At 43.7% G+C, this 24,287-nt stretch overlaps 1 protein-coding gene across 2 annotated transcripts in view; it reads right to left on the reverse strand.

The window, feature by feature from the left end:
• ca14 (carbonic anhydrase XIV) overlaps positions 1-24,287 on the reverse strand; it is a 71,334-nt gene that overhangs the window by 9,526 nt on the left and 37,521 nt on the right. For both annotated transcript variants that reach the window (XM_048153829.1, XM_048153828.1), the window contains exons 8-10: positions 16,603-16,729; positions 11,164-11,187; positions 10,905-10,989 (exon numbers count right to left, since the gene is read on the reverse strand). In XM_048153829.1, coding sequence (XP_048009786.1) covers positions 10,905-10,989; positions 11,164-11,187; positions 16,603-16,729 — 236 coding nt within the window. The remainder of the gene's footprint in view (positions 1-10,904; positions 10,990-11,163; positions 11,188-16,602; positions 16,730-24,287) is intronic.

The following is a 24,287-nucleotide window of genomic DNA, read 5'->3' on the forward strand; positions in this document are numbered from 1 at the left end:
TGTAGACTAGAGTTTTTGCTTCAAAATTATGTAAAAGCTATCCTGCCTACTTGTTCATTTAAAACAATATATTGATTTAGTTTTTGTAAGACACTTTTTGTCAAGAAACACAGTATGCGTGGAGGCATGAATCGTCATGAATAATGGGCGATTTACACCTGAGAAGACAAAAGAATTGCATAAAAGACCTCTAATGAGCTGCATAATAATGAGGCCTTTCAGTCAGGTAGGCTGTGAAAAAACCCTCTGTGATCATGTCTCAAGCTCATCATGGTGTATATCAAACATACAGAAAATTACAATTTAAAATAATGGTATTCTATTATATACTTTAAAATATAATGTATTTCTGTGATGCAAAGTGTCTGAATAATTATGTTACCTCTATGGCATTTCATATAGGCTTTTAGCTTAAAAGCATGCACATTTGGAAAAATATTGATGGATTCTCATGTTTATGTCAATTTTCTATACAGAGGAGTAATATTTATTCAATATTTATTGTCATCACTGTGAGCGCTGGATACTGTGTTTTCAATTCATACTTGCAGCCGGAGGGCGCTCTGTGCACATTTAGTCCACAAATTAATCTAAAGAAGAATAGGCCATGTGACAATCCAGGAACTAACAGGCTTCCAGAGATCACTAACTATGGCTATTCAAAACACTTTTGAAGACAATAACCATTTTAATGACTACACCATTTTAATCTGTTGAATATTTTCTTTTATTTGTGTACACTCAGAGTAAAAACAAAATTTTGTGCTTTTTGCAAAATAAAGAAAACTAACATGATGCGTGATCTCTCATCTCCCTCTGAACAGTCCAATCTGATAGTTCTCAGAAAATGAACTGTACTTAGTGAATACTAATCACAAAAAAATTAGACTTATGTCTAAAAAAACGTTGAAATGTCAGGATTTAAATCGTGTAAGTCAAATTGAAAACAAACATTCTGTGTTTATGTAATCTGTATGAAAAGAGAGCCATGTCAGAAGTCCGAGATTCAGCTCATTACCCGCTAATGCGGCCACGCCCACGGAGCCAGCGCTATTCAGACGTAAATTCAGTCAATACATGCATACATCGTCTCAATCGTGTATTTATTGTCTTGAAAAGTGTTTTGAATAGCCATAGTTAGCGATCTCTGGCCTCTGTTAGTTCGGTTAGTTCCTGGATTGCCTATTCTTCTTTAGTGCTCAGGCATTTGTGGACTAAAGGTGTACAGAGCGCCCTCCAGCTGCAAGTTTGAATTGAAAACACAGTATCCAGCACTCATAGTAATGACAATAAATCCTGAATAAATATTACTCCTCTGTATAGAAAACTGACATAAACATATGAGAATCCATCAATACTTCTCCTAATGTGCATGCTTTTAAGCTAAAAGCCTATATGAAATGCCATAGAGGTAACATAATTGTTCAGACACTTTGCATCACAGAAATACATTATATTTTAAAGAATATAATAGAATACCATTATTTTAAATTGTAATAATATTTCAGAGTATTGCTGTTTTTTCTGTATGTTTGATTTACACCATCATGAGCTTTGAGACATGATCACAGAGGGGTTTTTCACAGCTTACCTGTCTGAAAGAGCTCATTATTTATGCAGCTCATTAGAGCTCTTTATGCGATTCTTTTGTCTTCTCAGGTGAGAATCACCCATTATTCATGATGATTCACGCCTCCACGCATACTGTGTTTCTTGACCAAAGATGTTTTAGAAAATTTAAATCTCTCTATTGTTTTATATGAAGGAGTAGGAAGGATAATTTTTACATAATTTTGAAGCAAAAACTCTAGTCTACAATCTCCAATACCCAGAAGTCTTGTGAACACAGATTTAATATTATTTTTTTGGTCTTATTTCAGTGACTTAAGTTTTATTTTTTCAATAACCACGCATAAACGTTATTCCTTCAAAAACACAAACATGTACATACATGTTCCTCACATATTATGGTAGCCTAGTTTGTGCTGAATACAGTGTAATGACACTTTTGTCATTAATATGTTTATGAACAACTGAAAAAAGCACAAATGTCAGGGCATGTCAAAACTTCTCCAGGCCCCAAATCAGCCTCAGACTCCAGAGGGTTAAAGAGGGCCCTACACAGGTGAGTATCATCAACAATGATTGCTTAGCACAACTGAGAGTTCTTGCCAATGGTTGCCCCCTGGCAACTGGGAGGAATGCAACAGGCATCCTGCACCCCTTTGTGGCTGGGAGCAGTACTGCTGGTCATGGCAGGAGTATGACCCCTAGTGGTTGAAGGAAGTATTGCTGGCTAGAGTCTTACAGTCAGCTACTGCCGAATGTGGGTTATGAATACTGTAAGAAAAGCCTACAGGATTCAGTTTGCCTTCTGTTTAACGATGTCGTAGCTACGGTGGTATGACAGGAATCTTTTCTTTTCAAGAAAGAAGTGCAGTCTCTCTTAGCGAAAAAGTACCTCTCTCAGAGAGAGATTTAGGGTTCTACAGTTGATTTTTTTATTGTGCCCAAATAGGACGGGGGATTGCATCCGATTTTAGATCTAAGGGGCCTGAACAGTACTCTTCGGAGAAATAGGTTCAAGATGCTTAACCTCAAGTTAATCTTGTCTCAAATCCAGTTCAAGGACTGGTTTATGATTATATATATAAAAGGAAGCTTACTTTCACATAGAAAAAAATAAAACGGCAATTTTCTCAGGTTCATTTTCAGGGACAAAGCGTACCAATATTGAGTTCTTCCTTTCGGCCTAGCCTTATCCCCGCGCACATTCACCAAATGCATATATGCTGCTCTGGCACCTTTGAGACTCCAGAGCATCCATGTACTAATTTACATAAATGATTGGCTGATACTGGCTCAATAGGAGGAATTGATTGAGTATCGAGATGTTGTGCTCACCCACATAAAGAAGTTAGGGCTGAGATTGAACTCCAAGAAGAGTCTGCTTTCTCCAGTTCAGAGAACCACTTTTCTGGGAGTGATATGGGATTCGACCACAATGCAGGCACATTTGTCTCCTGCACATGTAGAATCGATCCTAAATGCTATGAAACATATCAGGCTCAGTCAGGAGCTTCCAGATTTACAGGTTCAGAGACTGTTAGTTCTCATGGCGGCAGCAGCCAATGTCATTCCACTAGGCTTTCTGCACATGAGACCATTCCAGTTCTGGCTCAAAAGCAGAGGATTCCATCTTCTAAATCATCCCTCCAGGGTCGTAAAGAGGGAACCACTGTCCCCTCTGGGTCACCCTCACACCTCACATGCCAACTGAAGTTGTAAAGGCAATTCTGAGTTCTAGAGCCCCTTCTACCAGGAAGCTTTACGGCCTAAAATGGAGACTCTCTGGGCACTATCATACACCCAGTGCAATGTGACTCCAGGTGCGATGCAAGTGTTTTTTGCTAGTTTCAGCCCGGCGCAGTTATCATTTTCACGTTGTCACAATTCATGTCTCCCCTGGACACTTCCCTCATCATCTCTCCCGCTCTCCCTGGATTCCCTGCAACCAGTCTTCATAATTAGCACTCCCTATATATTGTACTCACTTCCCTGCACTCCTTGTCAATTGTTAATTGTCTGCATTGTTTTACATTTATGTGTTTGGTTGCTGTTTCGCTATCCTTTGTTTAATAAACCCGTCTTTTATCGGAATTCCGATTCTGCCTCATCCCCGCTGCAACCACACTTGTGACAGAACAACGGACCTAACAGTGAGAATTTCCACTTAAAGATGGGGATTTTTCTGGTCCAGATTCCCCCAACGAACCATAGACCTAAAGTCTCTGCGGTGGACCATCTGTGGACCCTGAGGCAGGACGGTCGCCCGCTGGAGAGGTACGTGAAGGAACTTTCTGAGCTATCTTGTTTGGTGAACTGGCCAGATGCTCCACTTAACTTATGTTTTCTGAAGGGCCTGGACGAGGACACAATTCGTTATAGTGAACCTGCCTGTTTCTTTTCCCTAGTTGAGTCTATTAATCTGATTCTCTTTTTAAATGGTTCTGATTTCGAAATTGAAGAGGTTCAAGAAAGAATGTGTCTTCCTCGTCCGGTCCCCTCAGTAAAGAACGCGGCCTGATCAGTTCACCCACAGCCAGTTTCCTCCACGTATCCCTCCAGTGGGTCTGCCCATTTTGTCCTGCCTGTCCTAAAGCCCAAACCGCCCAAGAAGATGGCTCCAGACACCGCACCAGAGCCTGAGTTGGCTCCAGACTCCGCACCAGAGCCCGAGTCAGCTCCAGACTCCGCACCAGAGCCCGAGTCAGCTCCAGACTCCGCACCAGGGCCCGAGTTGGCTCCAGACTCTGCACCAGAGCCCAAGTCAGCTCCAGACTTTGCACCAGAGCCCAAGACTCCGCTCCAGCCCACGAGCCAGCTTCAAACTCCGCTCCAGCCAACGAGCCCGCTTCAGACTCTGCTCCAGCCCACGAGCCCGCTCTAACCCATGAGCCCGCTACTACCACCACCGAATCTCCCAAATAAATGTTTTGGGGGGGGCCATATACCTGTGGGTGGGGAACTTGTGGGTGGGGCTCCTGAATTGCCATGGCTGCCCGACGCTCCAGACCCGCCTTGGCGTCCCAAGGCTCCTGAACTGCCATGGCTGCCCGACGCTCCAGAACCGCTTTGGTGTCCCAAGGCTCCTGAACTGCCATGGTTGCCCGACACTCCAGACCCGCCTTAGCATCCCAAGGCTCCTGAACTGTCATGGCTGCCGACGCTCCAGACCCACCATGGCCACCCGAGGCTCCTGACCCACCATGGCCGCCCGAGGCTCCTGACCCACCGTGGCCGCCTGAGGCCCCTGACCCGCCATGGCTGCCCGAGGTCCTAGGGCGCCCAACCCCCCTCCCCAGTTGTTCCATCCACGGCACGAGGTCGCGCCTACCAGGAGGGGGTAGTAATGTTACAGTTCACGTCTCCCCTGGACTCCATTTTCCATGATCGTCCTTGTACTCACTTGTCTGCACTCCTTGTCCGTTGTTAATTATCTGCATTGTTTTACATTTATGTGTTTGGTTGCTGTTTCGCTATCCTTTGTTTAATAAACCATCTTTTATTGGAAGTCTGATTCTGCCTCATCCCTGCTGCAACCACACTTGTTACACACATGCAGCACTCACGTTGTTTAAATAGCAAATGCACTCGCACCCATCTGTTCGCCAGCTGGTCTGAAAACAAGGTGTGTTCAGGCGCATTGTTGTCATGTTGCTATTTTAAAGCAACTGAAAACAACTGCGCCACTGACCAACAACCTGGTCTAAAGTCAATCGTGCTGTATTTTATTTTATTTTTATTTTTTTGTTATTTAAAGGGCGCATTAGTAATATGCGCCTATAGGCGGGTGCACAATGTGCGTACACTCTGCTTGTTACACACACAGGGACGTGCAGCAGCACACAAACATGCCAAATATTACAAATAAAAGGATTACAATGTTTACAAGATTATTATTGTGTACATAAAGATAAAAATGCTTACATTTCATAATGGAAAGTCATTGCAAGGCAAGGCAAGGCAATTTTATTTGTATAGTACATTTCATACACAATGGTAATTCAAAGTGCTTTACATAAAGAACAACCAAATACATAATAATAATGGAACACATAAGAAATAGATATAACAGTAAAAACAGAGAATTTCGCTATCTAGATGGAAGAGTTAGGAAATTTCAGGGAGTTTTTTGTTGTCCTTCAGAGCAGATCTAAATGGATCTATCCATCAGAGCGGATCTAAATGAATCTTCCTCACGCAGAGGGATAACTGTTTTTATTTGTCAGGTAGCTGTGTGTTTAAACATTACCCTTACAGACAAATCTTCCTGGAGTAACTCTAAACAGAGCTGCATCCAGGGATAACTAAAAATATTTGTCAGGTAGCTGTGCATTTAACCCTCTGGAGTCTGAGGCTGATTTGGGGCCTGGAGAAGTTTTGACATGCCCTGACATTTGTGCTTTTTTCAGTTGTTCATAAACATATTAATGGAAAAAGTGTCATTACACTGTATTCAGCACAAACTAGGCTACAATAATATGTGAGGAACATGTATGTACATGTTTGTGTTTTTGAAGGAATAACATTTATGCGTGGTTATTGAAAAAACAAAAAACTTAAGTCACTGAAATAAGGCCAAAAAAAGTATAGTAAATCTATGTTTACAATACTTTAGGGTATTGGAGGTTGTAAACTAGAGTTTTTGCTTCAAAATTATGTAAAAATTATGCTGCCTACTCCTTCATATAAAACAATATATTGATTTAGTTTTTGTAAGACACTTTTTGCCAAGAAACACAGTATGCGTGGAGGCGTGAATCACCACTGAATAATGGGCCATTCTCACCTGAGAAGACAAAAGAATTGGATAGTAATGAGCTGAAATGACTTGCATATTAATGAGGCATTTCAGTCAGGTAGGCTGTGAAAAAAACCTTCTGTGATGTCTCAAGCTCATCATGATATATGAAACATACAGAAAAATATTATTACAATATAAAGTAATGGTTTTATATTATACTTTAAAATATAATGTATTTCTGTGATGCAAAGAGTCTGAATATAGGCTTTTAGTTTAAAAGCATGCACATTTGGAGAAATATTGGATTCTCATATGCTTATGTCAATTTTCTATACAGAGGAGTAATATTTAATTAATATTCATTGTCATTACTATGAGCGCTGGTGTTTTCAATTCATACTTGAAGTCGGAGGGCGCTCTCTGTGCATTTTTAGTCCACAAATTCATCTAAAAGAAGAAGAGGCTATTCCATGAATGGAGTTTCCAATTCATACTGCAGCCGGAGGGCGCTAAAGAAACAAAAACTCATCTAAAATTCATCTATAGAAGAAAAGAAAACAGGAACTAACTGCATGTCTTCTAGAGCTCCCTAACCATGACTTTTACATCCAGATAAACACTTTTCAAGACAATAAATACACGATTGAGACGATGAATGCATGTATTGCCTCTGAATTTGCGTCTGAATAGCGCTGGCTCCGTGGGCGTGGCCGCATTAGCGGATAATGAGCTGAATCACGGACTTCTGACATGGCTCTCTTTTCATACAGATTACATAAACACAGAAGGTTTGTTTTCGACATTTGACTTACATGATTTAAAACCTGACATCTTAACGTTTTTTTAGACATAAGTTTAATTTTTCTGTGATTAGTATTCACTAAGTTACAGTTCATTTTCTGAGAACTATCAGATTGGACTTCGTTTAGAGGGAGAGGAGAAATCACGCATCATGTTAGTTTTCTTTATTTTACAAAAAGCACAACATTGTGTTTTTACTCTGAGTGTATACAAATAAAAGAAGATATTCTATAGTTTCAATTGATATATTACTTATGTCTCTATGACAAAAAATGACGGAGTATTTTAAGTCTGTTTTGCTGCAATGTGAAAAAAACCCTGCAAAACGCGCCGGCGCGTTTTCAGACCTCAGAGTGTTAAACATTACCCTTACAGACAAATCTTCCTGGACTAACTCTAAACAGAGCTGCATCCAGGGATAACTAAAAATATTTGTCAGGTAGCTGTGCTTTTAAACATTACCCTTACAGACAAATCTTCCTGGACTAACTCTGCAGACAAATCTTCCTGGACTGACTCTATACATAGCTGCATCCAGGGATAACTCTAAAAAAAATAAAAATATTTGTCAGGCAGCTGTGCGTTTAAACAGCACCCTTACAGACAAATCTTCCTGGACTAACTCTATACAGAACTGCATCCAGGGATAACCAAAAACAAATAAATATTTGAGCTGGGCCCATAGGCTTTGGTGGTTTCGGGGCTCGCAGCAAAAGAGTGGGAGAGTTTGGTTCCAGCATACACCAGTTCCTCCATTTTCTTTGAGAAGCACAGAAGAGGGAGAGGGGATAATGTGTCCGGTGAGAGAGGCTGTAACCGGAGGCTGTAATATGTTGTCCTGGCTTCCCTGGCTGTTTTCCCGAAAGTCGTCCTTGGGTGCTGAATCTTGGAGCAGTTCTATCACGTCACTGTCTATTGGTGAGCTCTGTGGGCAGGGCTCAGTCAGGATTGTGTCCGTGAGCAGTGGTTGTTGTGGCTGCGTGGTTTTATCATTGACCTTGTGGGATGTGTCAACCACATGTCCATTCAGGTACTGAAATGAAGTCCTGTGGTCAGTTGTACTCTGTCCAGGTGTTTTTGTGCCATTCTGGTTGAGTGGATTTGCACGCACTGCTGAAGGACGATTGAGGCAGAAGTAGATATTGTCCTTTAGCACTCTTGAGCCCAATTTGTTTGGGTGCAGGCCATCATGTGTGAACATTTGTCTCTGACTCCAGAAAAGATTGAAATTGTCGATGAAATTCAGTCCCTTTAAGTTGCAGGTTTTTTGCAGCCATGTGTTAAGCCCAAGCAACCGTGTAAATCGATTTTTTCCTCTTGCTGGGATTGGTCCACTGATGAATGACTGAACTTTTAGTCTTCTAAGCATTTCCAAAAGTTTATTGAAATCCCTTTTAAGGAGTTCTGACTGCTCTTTCTGAATATCATTCTTCCCCACATGAATGATTAGTCGATTTTCAGTCTTATATTTCATCAGAATGCTCTTAAGTTCCCCGTTTACATCAGAAACTGTTGGTTGTGGAAGGCAGCATGTAGTTGTATCTCTGCTGCTAATGTTTCTGATAATAGAGTCACCCACTATCAGAGTCCTGGGCTCGGCTGCTCTAAGAGCTGAGTGTCGCTGTCTGCCCGAACTTGAGTGGCAGTTAGCATCGGTGTTAGCTGCTGGCTGATTTGATCTGTGTCCGATCATGTTTGGGGATTCCTCACCCACATTCATCACGTCTGGAGATTCCTAACCCACATTCATTAACACTTCAAATCTGTTTTCCAGATGTATTGGCGGTGGTAGGGAACCAGTGTCTGGGGTTAGAGGATGCTACTGCAATATGTGATACTATTGATAGTCTGATGTTTTGAGTGCCTTTAGGTCTCGCTCCCTGTTTGTGCAATCGATTAGTATGTTGATCAGTTACGGCACTCAGTATGGCCTGTTTAGGAGCATTGGATTCATGGGACTCACCGGCTGTGTGCTGAGGACATCCATGACGAAACTCTGTTGTGTGTTCCGTTTGGTTTAGTAGTCCTGCAAGTAACTTTGTTTCAAGAACTGTAATCCTTTGTAGAAGTCTGTGGCAGTTTGTGCAGCAGGTAGATTCTTCAACCAAAGGAGGCATATTATTTCTAATCCTTTTGGATGTAGGCAGCTGTGTTTTCCCTTCTCCGGAATGTAAGCTGATGGCTGCCATCAGTGGGAGGCTGGTTGGATAAAAATTCCCCTTTTTTGTAGCAGTTCTTCCAGTTAAAAAGTTTGTTGGTGCCAAGATTTGTTGTTTGAGCACTGTGCTGATTTGCTGTAGTTAAAATTAGGAGATAAAATATAAAAGCAATAGAGCAAAGCGTGGAGCTGTAAGCAAGAGCGTCCGAACAGTAGCGAATTGCATGTATCATAATTACTTGCGGTAATGACGAATTAAATTGGCTAATTATTTGACCAATCATGGCAATACACAAATGTATTTAAACTGTATGTCCAAAACACATTTATGACTGATTAAGAGACTAGATACAACCCTTTTGGACCATGTGCCTGGCACACCAACCTTTTTTTTTGTCATTAAACTAGCAAAACATGCCCTAAGTGCACCTGCGCCATGCGCTTCAGACCATGTGCTTAGATTGTTCAAATACGGCCCTTTGTATCATAGCTGGTCAGCCAGTGGTCTTGCAGTGAGCCAGTGGTCTGCATCTGTTATGTCTGTTACGTGATTTGAGGATCTATGTCCACCACTCAGGCAAGTGGCATAAGCCCTCTTTGGAGGTGGCAATAGAGTGAATGTCGTCACCAAGCAGTGTATTTTGCATTTAATCTTGGACATGATCTCCCTCTCCTATGAGGCGCATGGAATGGCTTAGCCCCTAGAGAGTTAGGGCCCACTCCACTAGGAGTGTTGTGTCTTTAAAGCTCTTGCTAGGGGTGCATCCTTGCAAGATGTTTGTGCTGTGGCAGGATGGTCCTCTCCACACACATTTATCAAATTTTATAGTCTGGACACGGATTCAACCCCAGGGTCTCAAGTCCTGCAGGGCTGATCCTGTCTCAGAAGACTTTCAACAACTGTCTGTACAGATACACAGCCTTTGCTTGGCAGCTGTAGCTGACAGTCATTGACTTTTTGTTTGTTTGATTGTTTGTTTGTTTGTTTGTTACATTGTAGATAAGGCTCAGGTTTGGCTCAGTTTTGGAGTTTCTGGTTTACTTAAGGCTGAGAATCGGTACCAACACTAAAACCTATTTAGGCCCAGTGGAGGGCCAGTTATGGGTTAGTAATCAGCTGAGACTTGGGCCATGGCCCTTGTCTTTAATCCAGATCTGGGCCACTCCAGGGCTGTCTTTTTTTGCAGTTTGTGGGCCATGGGAAAGGAGCAGAATGGAGGCTAGGCCAGAAAAAAATTGCTATGTGGGTTACCAGTGATTCATTTTGTTAATTTTCATGTTAATTAAACAGCAGTGATGAACACCACAATGTAACATTGATCTAACAATATTACAAGTTATTCTTTTTGTTAATTTCAATGTTGATTCAACAGCAGTGACGTAGAATCAACATCATAGTGTGACCTTGATTCAATAACATTACCAATACCAAGAAGATATACACTATAGCATTGGAAATCAATAATCTTGTTGTTTAGTGACTTAAATGCAATTATGAACAGTAAACTGAATTTAAGATAAGATTAAAAAGCAGGAAGTTATTTGAGGAATTATGCTCAGAATATACAGTTGTAAAAATATATATATAATGTCTCTAACCTGCTCACAAGATATATGTGGATTGTTAAAAATTCTTACCGAATAGTTTTCACAATGAAGTAGATGATAACAGCCAGACCTATACATCCGCACAGGGACCCGATCACAATTGCTGTGATTTCACCTGAGACAGAGACAAAATATTTCTCAACAGAACTGTAATAATTGAGCAAAATTTGGCATAAATATATTTTTTGAGAGCTGACTGAAAAGATAAAAACAACAGTTTAACAAATAATATTGAATGTTTAGACAATAAAATAGTTAATATAATAATATAAAATAAAATGTTTCTCACCTGCAGTATAAATTTTAACTGAGACTGGGGAGAGGAACAGTGAAACAGAAGAATTAGATACAGCTCAAGCACAATGCAAATTTTTAAAGAAACATTCATATCTTTTCAATGACAAACCTATTCTGTCATCATTTACTCATCCATATGTTATAACAAAATGGTTTGCTGTTATTTTGGTGGAACACAAAATGCCAAATTTTTGAAGAATCTTTTCTATGCAAATACTGTTCATAGTATGTCAGGTTTAAAAAGGAAAAGACTCCAGAATCAGTCTGTAAATTCCAAGTCTTTGTGATTCATATAATAGTGTTGTGTGTGAAACAAACTGAAATTTAAGTTGTAAGTTAGTGCTGGGCGGTATGACCAAATATTTATATCACGGTATTTTTCAAAATTATATCGGTTTCACGGTATATGACGGTATTTTATTTCCCTATGCATGACCGGCCATTAACCACATTTTCTATTGATTGAGAGAGGAAATACTGCAGTAGATTGACTAGAATGCCCTGTTTTACTGTCATGATGAGTGAATATTGTAGAAAAATTCCACACTAGATTTAATACAGATTTACAAAGCCCCACAAAATGATGCTGTGGGGAGACAACAACCAATAAAACACAGACCTGCAACACACTCACTACAGACACATGAATATTAAAATATGACCATGGAGATAAGAAAAAAAAAAAAAAAGAGTTGAGGGCACCTTAAGCAAAAATCTAACCCTAAATAACAACAAACTGCCAAAACGAGGGAGAAACGCTGAAGAACATTTAAACTATATTTTCATGTTTTCAGTACATTTAAGAGCACTACAGTCTCTGAACAAATGACACACGTAAGTTAAACACAGAAAGAATAAAGCAGTTAAATTTTTTCCCAGTCTATTTATTAACTTAAATCGTCTTCTGTGTAGCAGAATACCCCATCCTGTCATCGCAGTTGTGATCAGACATACAGTTCAGTGTCCTTTGCATAACGTTACATTTCATTTGAAGAAGAAGTGATGAAATATGTGCGCATACACGCTTGCTGGTTCATGTTTAGAGCACTAGAGTATATGAAATATGTCCATAAAAACTTGAACGTGCTCGCTCCGGTCTATATCTGATATATATGATCCATGTGGAGAACATTGTTAATCGATTTTTAAATCGATTTTTTCCTCTTGCTGGGATTGGTCCACTGATGAATGACTGAACTTTTAGTCTTCTAAGCATTTCCAAAAGTTCATTGAAATCCCTTTTAAGGAGTTCTGACTGCTCTTTCTGAATATCATTCTTCCCCACATGAATGATTAGTCGATTTTCAGTCTTATATTTCATCAGAATGCTCTTAAGTTCCCCGTTTACATCAGAAACTGTTGGTTGTGGAAGGCAGCATGTAGTTGTATCTCTGCTGCTAATGTTTCTGATAATAGAGTCACCCACTATCAGAGTCCTGGGCTCGGCTGCTCTAAGAGCTGAGTGTTGCTGTCTGCTCGAACTTGAGTGGCAGTTAGCATCGGTGTTAGCTGCTGGCTGATTTGATCTGTGTCCGATCATGTTTGGGGATTCCTCACCCACATTCATCACGTCTGGAGATTCCTAACCCACATTCATTAACACTTCAAATCTGTTTTCCAGATGTATTGGCACAATCTCATCTCGCACGCCGCGTGTAGTTTGAATTCCCCGCTGTAATCAAGGGCTGAATCCGAAATCGCCCCTATAACCTCAAATAGGGAATTATTTGAGGCGACAGCCATTTGTAGTGGCGTCCGAAACTATAGTGGACGTAATTGAGTGCACTCATTCAATCCCACATTGCACTGCAATAATGAGTGTACAGCCGATGTACACACAACGGCTGTCCGAATTCACTCACTCGTTTTCATTCACTCTTTCAAGTGAACAATATAAGTGGATAACGTAGGGAATAGTGAATGAGGATTTAGGGGGTGATTTCGGACTTACCATAGGCTGTGATGCACTCTCAGCTGTGCTCTCACTACAGTGCAACAGTGAAACGGGACCCTCTCAAACAGTGATGCTGTGCCGCGTTCCGAACGTTGGTTAAGCGACACATACCGGTATTGCGGTATCAACAAAATTCATATCATAACAAAAATAAATACCGGTATTCAGTATGAACCGGTATACCGCCCAGCACTATTGTAAATTCACTTATAATTTCACGTAGTTTGACATTGTTGAAGCCAAACGTTATAGGTTCCTGCATGTGCTATAGCAGAATGTGGCACTCCAGTAGACATATGCAGAATAGTGTCACAGGTTTCAGTATAGTATATCTAACAAAGAGAGGAGTGATGCAGAATGAACAAAGAGATACAATGTTTAATAATCACAGAGAGCGACAGCACACTAGACATAAGGTTAACATGAGACCATAAACTGAGGATAACTGAGGGTTTAAATGCACAAGGAATGATAATAAACCGAACAGGGATCATGTGTTAACTAATCAGAAACCATGACAACCAACAATGAACAAGAACTCAGGCAAATACTATTACTAATGCTGCATTCACGTCATGTTGTAATTACCATAATAATTCTGAACTATAAAGAGCCTTCACATGCTTGTAGAACTTGCAATTACAATGTGTAAACTCGTAATTTTCTGAGAGCTACAAACTTGTACAACGTGGCCATTGTACCGCCTAACCACTGTAGATTTATGGTGTGTTCTGTAGATTCTGTGGCAGACGCAAATGCACATATCCAATTCATATCAGATTTATTTCCACATATGAATGAGGCCTGAAATCGATCTGAGAATATCGGAATCCATGTGCTTTTTTCCTGCTTCATTCACGTTCGTGTGTCATAACCAATCTGTGCCACATGGGAGGAAAAAAAACATAATTGGGTCACTTGATCCATGTAATGTAAATGCAACCAAAAAAATCCTTGATTAGAAACTAAACAGAACAAGACAATGAAACTAAACTAAACATGACCATGACAATGTAGGGCCTCGCTCGACAGAACTTACCAATGACTTTATCAATGAACAACATGATTGAACAAAGCTTCATTTGGTCCAAAAGATCCATTTCCTGACAGGAAACACCTAGCCTTAACAGAAGTGATGACGTGACTTCTTTTAACAAAGGACTCTGTCTAAAGGACTTCTTAGCTCATCAGCAATAAACTAATCAGAACCCATCACGTGGATCTGATCACATTAAATCTATTGATTCTCTCACAAAACCCTCTTGTATTATCGGACGGAACAGGAAAACACCCATCAACGGATTTAAAGATGAATCTGTCCTATCAATACCTCCCTTGTGTGAGCAATCCATCCTGACCCGGTCACTCGTGACTCCGGTCAAAGTTTAAACTATGCTTAAGGACTCAATCTTGAATCTCAAAAGGGACAATTGTCGATTACTTAAAGTATTAACTATATCCAGAATAACATTTGCTATGATGTGATTACTAACATGTTGGATTCAATGCATTATATGTTTGTATTCCTGTATGCATCTTCTTTCTCTTATAATCATTGTTTTTAATTAGGTCAGTCTATTAATATGTGTGGAAGAAGTGTGTCATGTTTGAGCTCTAAATACAGAGTTTATAATTCTCTGTAATTCTGTGTGAATGAAACATTGAAATTCAGTATCAGGAAAATATTAAGAAACTTTATAAAGTTGTTAATAAAACAGGAGCATGTTCTGCAGGTATCACGCGATGTGATCAATAGACAATAGACGAGGCGTGTCTAATCTCCGTAGCAACGTCTCATTGGAGGATCGCATCTGAAGGATGGAGCCAAAATTGCTCCTTTAAAACTATGCTATCCGAACAAGCTAAAGTCAGAAATAGGTCAGAAAGCGCTCGAAATCAGTCAGAAATCGGTCAGAAGTCGGACTGAAGCACGGTCGTGGAAGCCCGGTAGCCGAAGCACCGCTACTTTGACCACAGCGTAAAAGTCGCATGGGTCATTGAGAACTGATTGACCGGGGCTGATTTTCCATCCATTTTCTCAACCACGAGCCGCGCCGCTGATCATTCAACAGCTGTCACATCCAGACTCCAAAACACTTTGTGAAATATCTGACCAAAGTCTCCCAAGAAGAGAGCCGCTCAAGCCAGACGCTCAGAACAGTTGCACCAGCCAGCCACATCCTTCAAAGCTTCCGCGCAACCCACAGGGCTTTCCCGAGAAGACGTCACCTGAAAGACAGCCAATCCAGAACGGGATTCCGCTGTACACGAGTCACGGAACAACCCGATTACCTCAGCTGTCAGAGCAAACGCAGGTACAAACAAACTTCTCTCTCTCTTGCTGGAAACTGGTGAAACTCCTTTAAACCTAAAGAATCAAGCCAAAGCTCTGCTTTTGTGATTTTCCTCAGGTTATGAGTTAAGTTAGCACTGAACTTGGGACTTTTCATGACTCATATCAACTCCGCGAATGTGTGTGCATGTATGTATGTATGTGTGTGTGTGTGTGTGTGTTTAGCCTTAGTTTCTTGTAATCATTAGAAGTAGTCAATAAACCTTGCTTTGATTTTCACATATACGATTTTCTTGTGCTGTGTGTGTCAAATTACTGCCTTAAACGTAAAAGATCAAGTTACCTCTTGCTTATAATATAATAATTACAATAATAACAATAATCATAATAAAATATTGTTACTGTTGGCCGCAGAATAATATTTTATCCAGAATTGGTAAAATACTCTAACCTCAATTTTCGCTGGACGAATAATTGATGAAGTGTTAAATATTAATTCTGAATCATTTACAGTGAATCATTTACAGTTGATTCAATTCTTATTCCCTGTAACAATTAAATTGAGCTAATAAATAGGCTAAGTCCTTACAACAAATAGTGAGATTTTAGAGATTTGGCATAGGGGAATATTTTCAATTATTAGCAAATTTCTGTTCCCTCAACAAAGATAGTTACAGAGAACCACAGAAGTCATACAGACAATTTTTTTTTTAATAATGTCTTTTTGGAGCTTGACAGACATGATTGCTATGAACTCTTGTTGTGTGGTATAAGAGTTGCATACAGAGTCTTCAAAAATTCTTTAGCATTGATGAAAGAAAGTCTTACAGGTTTTGAATTGCATGAGGGTGAGTAAATTATGACAAAATATTTTAATGGGGGGGGGGGGGGTGATCATTTACCATGTAATAATGTTATTTATATTGGAAACATTTGAAAAAATCCTGAATTATTTCCTCAAGTACTATCACATCTTCTGGCTCTTATTACTGCTTTGTCCTGCTCTTCCCACTCAGGCGCACATGCACACAGGCTCACATGATTACAATAATCTCTGTGTTCACAGGCGATTTTGAAAAACTAATCAGCCATCATGTAAACAAAGAGCACAGCTACATAATCCCCCACCCCCAACCCTATTCTCTCTCCCTCTCCCTCTTTCATTCTTTCACTCATTCTCCTACCAGGAATGAAAGAGGACAGGACAGTTCTGTGGTTAAGTGGCTGGGTGGCACGGTAGTTATCCTGGAGAACCATGTGCTCTGCTTCTTCTGCTTTGCTGGAGTACAACACTGTCTCTAATTTCATTAGCTAGTTTGAAGAGAAGAGAAGAGAAGAGAAGAGAAGAGAAGAGAAGAGAAGAGAAGAGAAGAGAAGAGAAGAGAAGAGAAGAGAAGAGAAGAGAAGAGAAGAGAAGAGAGGTTTAACGTCTTTAAAATAAAAACAATTCATTACAATCATATTACATTCTCAAACATGTAAATAAATATAAACAAGCCTTCATTCAACCCATACTTAATTCTTTAAAACAACCAAATTAAAAATTCACCACACGTTGTTCTTCATATATACTACATAACATTTCTCCTATACACCATTTTTCTCTAAAGGTTATCAAATCTTCCATCAAATTCTTTGTTTAATCTGCTTGGAATTAAACCTTTCATCATCTCTTCAGGACTCACTCTACCTATGCCCAATAAATTGTTTTTTTCAAAATTTTCGCAACACCCAAAACATAACTTAAAAGTCACAGTATTAACTTTTTTGAGACTTTATACTTCACACTTCCAATAAAAACACATTCAGAGAAGTCTTCACCTAAACCTTTAAACCATTCTGTTAACAGTCTAAAAAGCTCTTCTAAAAGTGTACAATACAAAAATAGGCGTTCTGCTCCCTCTTCTTTACCACAGAAATTACTAGGTGAGCCACATGTCTGTTTGTAGCCATTGCCCCATTAATAATTCTCCATTGCTGATCTGCAGTTCGCATCTCTAGCGGAGACTTGTACAGGGAGCTCCAATGATCTCTCAAAAAATTCAATCCAAACCATCTTGTCCACCTCAATGGTTGCCACTCTTTTAGCACCTCCTTATGAACAGTTTTAACACAATATTTAGTCTCTATATTTCAGGATTCCCATTAAGAAAATCGTACTCGGTTACTAACGTAACCTCGGTTCCCTGAGATACGGAACAAGTACTGCGTATGGGGAAAGGTCTCCTTTTTCCCCGTTACTGAAGCCTTTTTCAATAACGCAGTGTAACTGCATCGTCATTGGTTCACTCATAGACAAGTTGTTGAACCAATGACGGTGCGGCATAGCTGCGCGACCTATGGCGACAGAGCGCGCGAATATTCCCGCCGAAATGGGCGGGGTTTAGGGCTATATAAGCGGGCGTTTCGCCATAGGATTTCAGGTCATTCGACTGAAGCGACGACACTGAAGCCACAGCCTCGTGGCACGGCATGTAACGCAGTACTCGTTCCGTATCTCAGGGAACCGAGGTTACGTTAGTAACCGAGTACGTTCCCTTTCGATACTTCACTCGTACTGCGTATGGGGAACGAATTCAACCGCGCCGTGCCACGGCAGGGAACGACTGGACTTGTCTTGGGCACCGTGAGGGAACCAGAGGACAAGTGAGAAGGCCGGAGCCGTCGAACCCTCGTTACACTACAAAAAGGGAGTTAACTCCCAGAGTGGCATGAAGCGGAGCTCGATAGAGGCCGCTGGATCATACCGAGAGGACCCGAGCTTGTAAGGTCGGGACGTCCAAATGATAAAATCTGACAAAAGTGGACGGCGAGGACCAGCCGTCCGCCTCACAGATGTCTTTAATCGAAACTCCACTAGATCAGGCCCAAGAGGAAGCCATTCCTCTAGTAGAGTGAGCTCTAACTCCTATGGGGCAGTCGAGGCCCATAGAGGAGTAACAAAGAGCAATAGCGTCGACTATCCAACGCGAAAGACGTTGCTTTGAGACCGAAGACCCCTTGGTGCGGCCACCAAAGCAGATAAAGAGCTGATCAGATTGCCGAAAAGGCTGTGATCGATCAACGTAGGTCCTTAATGCCCTGACAGGGCAGAGTAGTTCCAACTCTCGCTCGTCCGACGAGGGAGGAAGCGCTGAGAGGGAAATAACCTGTGCTCTAAATGGAGTCGAGAGCACCTTAGGGACGTAGCCATGCCTAGGTTTCAAAACGACTTTGGAGTCGTTAGGCCCGAAGTCAAGGCATGCAGGGCTCACGGAGAGGGCCTGCAAGTCACCAACTCGCTTAACCGATGCTAGTGCAAGTAGCAGAGCGGTTTTGAGTGTCAGGGGCCTGAGGTCAGCTGAACGCAGTGGCTCAAAGGGAGGCCCTTTAAGAGCTCTGAGGACCAAAGAGAGGTCCCAGGTGGGAACAGTGAGAGGACGAGGAGGATTTAATCGCCTAGAACCTCTCAAGAAACGCACCATGAGGTTGTTTCGTCCCACTGACTGGCCAGCGATAGGAGCGTGAAACGCTGCAATGGCTGCTACGTAAACTTTGAGCGTTGAAGGGGTGCGACCCAGATTCAAACGCTCCTGGAGAAAAGACAGTATCTGAGATACGTCACACTCCACTGGGTCTATGTTGCGTGAAGAACACCAGTCAACAAAGACCGACCATTTCTGGGCGTAGAGGCGTCTCGTGGACGGAGCTCTTGCCTGAGAAATGGTATTCAGCACGTCCCCGGGGAGGTTAGCAGGCTCCCGTCGAGGGACCAGAAGTGCAGAGCCCAGAGTTCTGGCTGGGGATGCCAAATCGTCCTGTTCGCCTGAGAGAGGAGGTCCCGTCTCAGGGGGATCGGCCACGGAGCTTTTGTGGAAAGCCTGAACAGCTCTGAGGACCAAACTTGGCTCCTCCAGAGCGGGGCCACCAGGAGGACTCTGTGCTTGTCTTCCCTGATTCGTCTGATGACCCATGGGATCAGAGCGATCGGGGGAAAAGCGTAAAGGAGGGTGCTGGGCCAGACATGGGCCAGCGCATCTTCCTCCTTTGAGAAATAAATTGGGCAGTGAGAGTTGCCTTCTGAAGCGAAGAGGTCTACCTCTGCCTTTCCGAAGAACTCCCAGATCATGAGAACCGTCTGGGGGTGGAGCATCCACTCGTCTGAGGGGACATTGCTCCGAGATAGCATGTCTGCTCCCAAGTTTGTTCTCCCGGTATGTGAGTCGCCCTGAGCGACTGAAACCTCGGTGATGCCCATTCCAGAAGACGCTTCGCCAGAGCGCATAAGCGGCTGGACGAAAGACCGCCCTGGTGATTTATGTATGACACCACTGTCATGCTGTCCGACTGGACTAAGACGTGGCGCCCTGTCAGGTGTGCCTGGAACGCATGAAGGGCTCGAATCACTGCCAACATCTCGAGGCAGTTGATGTGCAGATGGCATTCCTCGTGAGACCACGAGCCGAAGGCCGGTCTGCCCTCGCAAAGAGCGCCCCAACCTGTGTTGGACACATCCGTTGAGAGCACCGTCCTTCTGGACACCGCCTGTAGGGGTACCCCTTGGCTGAACCATACAGGGTTCATCCAGGGTTTCAGAGCTGCCAAACAGGCCTGATTGACCCTGAGACGCAGGCGGCCGTGCCGCCAGGCGTGAGGAGGGACCCGGAACTTCAACCAGTACTGCAGAGGCCGCATCCGAAGAAGGCCGAGCTGCAGAACCGGGGAGGCGGAAGCCATCAGCCCTGGCATCCTCTGGAAAAACTTCAGAGGGAAATAGGCTCTGTTCCTGACCGATGCCGCGAGCTGCTGAATGGCCAGAGCGCACTCTGGAGATACTACAGCCGTCATACGGACTGAGTCGAAAACTGCACCCAGGAACGTTATACGCTGGCTGGGGAGCAGTGAGCTCTTGGCAAAGTTGACCCTGAGACCCAGGCACTCCAAGTGGCTGAGTAACACGGATCTGTGATGCTCCAGCTCGGCTCGTGACTGGGCTAGGATGAGCCAGTCGTCGAGGTAATTGAGAACCCGGATTCCCATCTGTCTCAGTGGGGAAAGCGCCGCGTTCATGCACTTGGTAAAAGTGCGAGGAGCTAGGGACAGTCCGAATGGAAGGACCGTATATTGGTAAGCCACACCCTCGAACGCGAATCTCAAGAATCGCCTGTGATGGGGGGCTATCTGGATGTGAAAATATGCATCTTTCAGGTCCAGCGAGCAGAACCAGTCCCCGGGGCAAACCTGCGCAAGGATCTGCTTCAGCGTTAGCATCTTGAACTTCCGTCTCATGAGGGAGAGGTTCAAGAGCCTGAGATCTAAGATGGGTCTGAGACCGCCATCTTTTTTGGGAACTAGAAAATAACGGCTGTAGAACCCCGAATTGCTCTCTGAGGGGGAGACTATTTCTATAGCTCCTTTCCTCAGAAGAGACGTGACTTCGGCTCGGAGGACATGAACGTCGTCCGTGTTGACTGAAGTCTGAAGCACCCCGCTGAAGCGCGGGGCCTTCGGGTGAACTGAAGCGAGTAGCCTCGACTTATGGTTCCCAGAACCCAGCTTGACACTCCGGGGATGGCCCGCCAGGCCTCGGCCTGCGTGACAAGGGGCTGAATGGTATCGGGAGACGGACCGCCAATCGGGGGCCCGTGCACCGGAGAGAGTGGAAGAGGAACTTCGCTCTTTCTTAGAGAAGGTAGAATATTCATAGTGTTCGCCATAAGAATAGCGTTTTGCATGGACACAGCACTGGGCCCAGTTAGTACAACACTGAACATATCTCCCACGCCCGGAGCTGAACGAGGCGGAGGGGGGGTGGAACGAAAGAGCTTTTGGGGTGGTCCAGCCGTGGCGAGACTTTGCCCCATCCTCTTCCTTCCTGAAATATCAGGAGGGCTTAGGAGGCATCGGGTCCAGCGTAATCTTAGGCCGGGGTCCCTGACGTTGCCTCGGGAAGGAGGAGCGCTTACGATGGCGCTGTTCCTTGGGTGGTGCTGCCTGAGAGGTAGAGGGGGCAGTTTTGTTCTGCTGAGCCGGCGCAGACTTGGGGCGGCTGGAAGCAGACGTGGAGCTAGGGCGTTTAGGCAGGAAGTGTCGCATAGCCTGAGACGACTTTTGTGCTGCAGTAAAACGCTCCATAAAGCCCTCTACTGCTGGCCTGAAGAGACCAGAAGGAGAGACCGGGGCATCCAAAAAGGCCGTCTTGTCCATCTCCTTAATCTCGGTCAGGTTGAGCCACAAATGGCGCTCAAGCACGACCAGGCTGGCCATGGATCGTCCAATGGCCTGAGCTGTGGCCTTTGTGGCACGCAGGGCTAAGTCAGTGGCGCTGCGGAGGTCACGGAAGGCAGGTGCATCGACGCCGGACTCATCCAGAGAACGGAGGAGCTTCGCTTGAAACACCTGGAGAATAGCCATGGCGTGCAGCGCTGAGGCAGCCTGGCCCGCGGACGTATATGCTCTGCCAGCCAGGGCAGAAGTGGTCCTGCAGGGCTTGGATGGAAGGGCCCTCTTAGTTTTCCAACCCACAGCCGTGGGGGGACAGAGGTGAGCCGCCACCGCTTCGTCCAGGGGCGGTAGATGCTCGTAACCCTTCTCTTCAGAGCCATCCACAGAGGTGAGAGCTGAATAATGCGTAGTACATAGGCGGGCAGAATACGGGGTGCGCCATGACTTCGTCAGCTCGTTGTGAACCTCTGGGAAAAACGGTGCGGCGCGTTGACAAGGGGCCTGGCGGGAACCCGGCAGGAACCACTCATCGAGCCTGCTCCGTGATGGCTCCTCTGGCGGAGCCCATTCGAGGTTCAAAACCTCTACTGCTTTCGAAAGGATGCGGAAGAGCTTGGCATCCATACCCGGCTTGCAGTCAATGGGCTCCAGCGAGGGAAGGCGGGCGGGGTCAGAATCACCGGCCCAACCTTCGGATTCAGAGGCCGCGAGAGACATGACGTCATCAAGCGGCTCGTCCTCAGAACCGCCAAAAGAGATGAGGTCGCTCGCATCTGCCGAGGGACGCAGCTCAGGGCGGGAGAACAGGACGGGGGACTGCTCTCTCGGGGGAGAGGGTGAGGCACGCGGGGAAGCCGGCGTGACGTCATCCAACTCCGTGCGCTGGGCCGCTCTACCCCGCCGTCTCTTCCTAGCCAGCTCGCGGGAGGAAGAAGACGGAGGGCGCGAGCGGCGAGATCGCCTTCACTGAAGAAGGCGATCCGCGAGCGCAGAGAGGCGAGACTCATGTTCTCACAGTGAGAACACGAGGTCCCGGTGAGCGCGGCCTCTGCATGGGGTCTGCCCAGGCAGCCAACGCACTCACCGTGACCGTCGTCGTCATGCAGAGGGCTCTGCATGTGCCACACGAGTGGCGCGGCATTTGTAACAACGCCGCCGCCGTGAAAACGGCGTTTGAGGGGCTCTTTTAGAGCGGCGAGGGCCGCTAGAGCAGTGAAAACCGCTGTTGGAAAGCTCTTTTAGAGCGGCAATAAACCGCGGGAAAATCGCTCTTTTAGGCGCGCCGGATGGCGGCAGGAGACGGGCTGGCAGGCGGCCGGAATCGGGAAGCGGGCGGCTCGAGACGGCGCTCGAGGCGGCAGTCGACGAGGGCGCCGGCGCTTCTTCCTCGGCGAGCTCAGCAGTCCGCTGCGGGAGCCTCTTCGACGGCGGCGAGAGCTTCTTTCCAGGCGAGCTTCTTCCAGGCGGCGAAGGCTTCAGCCGGAGATCAGCGAGGAGCGATGTGAAGTCGTCGCTGAAGGAGAGAGAACTGAAATCCTATGGCGAAACGCCCGCTTATATAGCCCTAAACCCCGCCCATTTCGGCGGGAATATTCGCGCGCTCTGTCGCCATAGGTCGCACAGCTATGCCGCGCCGTCATTGGTTCAACAACTTGTCTATGAGTGAGCCAATGACGATGCAGTTACACTGCGTTATTGAAAAAGGCTTCAGTAACGGGGAAAAAGGAGACCTTTCCCCATACGCAGTACGAGTGAAGTATCGAAAGGGAACCAGATTTCATCTCATTCTTCTTACAGTTTTTTTTAATTGCTAACATACTTTTGTCCATTCTGTAGTCACATTTTCAAATCTCTAAACACATTTAGCAGAACATCCGTCTGTTGTGACCATACCATTAACACAATTCATGTCATTTTCACACAAAATGCAGTCAATTAACACATTTCTTAAATGCTTAAATTTTCTTTTCATATAAGCTTACCCCATACCAAAATCATGGATCTTTCTCAACTTATTTGCAAATGCTTAAACACAGCAAGTCAGTAGTAGTAATAGTATATATATATATATATATATATATATATATATATATATATATATACATACATACATACATACATACACACATAATAAACAAATAATCAATAACGTAATTAACACAAATTTCAACATAATACTCAACCTGTTCGAAAAGGGATAGGTAGAAGCCATAGGCTTATTACAGTTTTTTACAGACGCTAGGACACATTTCTCAATACTTAGGTCACTTTTGCAAAACTCTTCACACAGTGAGCACAACAGAAGTCTATGTGGGCTAAACTGAGGATCAATTATCATTGCTTTGGTACAAAATGCATTCAATGACTACATCTCTCAAATTTCATGAATTCTTTTCTCACTCAGACACAACAACTGCCAAAACTCTTTGTACGTACATGCCAGTTTGCACATGCTTACATACTGTTTTCAAAACTGTTAAACTTATGTCTAAAACAATAACATAATACAAAACTGAATAACAGCAATTTGCTACATTCCTACAGTAATATTTTAATGAAATATATTTTAAATCTTAAAATTAAATGCTATAAAAACAATTGAATTGTATCTGTATCAGTGGATGGTGTGTATACAAATTCTTGTATTTTGGAATTACTCAGTGCA

The sequence above is a fragment of the Megalobrama amblycephala genome, linkage group LG13, assembly GCF_018812025.1.
Source record: "Megalobrama amblycephala isolate DHTTF-2021 linkage group LG13, ASM1881202v1, whole genome shotgun sequence".
NCBI classification, from domain to species: Eukaryota; Metazoa; Chordata; class Actinopteri; order Cypriniformes; family Xenocyprididae; genus Megalobrama; species Megalobrama amblycephala.